This window comes from Habropoda laboriosa, unplaced genomic scaffold, assembly GCF_001263275.1.
Source record: "Habropoda laboriosa isolate 0110345459 unplaced genomic scaffold, ASM126327v1 scaffold175, whole genome shotgun sequence".
Classification (NCBI taxonomy): Eukaryota; Metazoa; Arthropoda; class Insecta; order Hymenoptera; family Apidae; genus Habropoda; species Habropoda laboriosa.
Window position 1 is genome coordinate 1,675,014 of NW_017100347.1, and position 546 is coordinate 1,675,559.

General features: G+C 26.4%; 1 protein-coding gene across 1 annotated transcript in view; it reads left to right on the forward strand.

Moving 5' to 3' along the window:
• LOC108574558 overlaps positions 1–546 on the forward strand; it is a 5,902-nt gene that overhangs the window by 848 nt on the left and 4,508 nt on the right. The window contains exons 3-4 of the mRNA XM_017937166.1: positions 61–241; positions 397–436. Coding sequence (XP_017792655.1) covers positions 61–241; positions 397–436 — 221 coding nt within the window. The remainder of the gene's footprint in view (positions 1–60; positions 242–396; positions 437–546) is intronic.

Consider the following 546-nt stretch of genomic DNA (forward strand, 5'->3'; position numbering starts at 1 on the left):
CACAAAAAAAAGAAACATATATCCACATACATAATGAAGAGGTATAAACACATTTTACAGAAATGGTACAAATAGTATGAGGACAATTAAAAGTCGAAAAATAGAAGCACCCAAGCTCTTTCGCACAAGACCAGAGTCCCCTGTGAATGAAGTGGCATCTAAACGAATATGTTTACATAATTTAAGTAATATCACAAAATGCAATGGTGTTCACAAACATAAAAATGATGAAAAGCATGATGCACGTATATTTATCAATTACTTATAAATTAGTTTATAATATTTATAATGTTAATACAAATTGAATCATAAGATTATTCATTAATATGCAAAAGAAATGAGATTATTATTTAATAAATGCTTTTAAAAAATTAATTAAATTTTCATGCATTTCAGGGAGCTCCAATTAAGAAAAGGCAAAAGATTACATGGCCATAATAGTATAATATATTAAATCTGCATAGTATATAAGATCAATTTTTTTTAAGTAAATGCTTATTTACATTGTTAGCTGGCATAAAGCAAGATATAGACTACCATAAACTC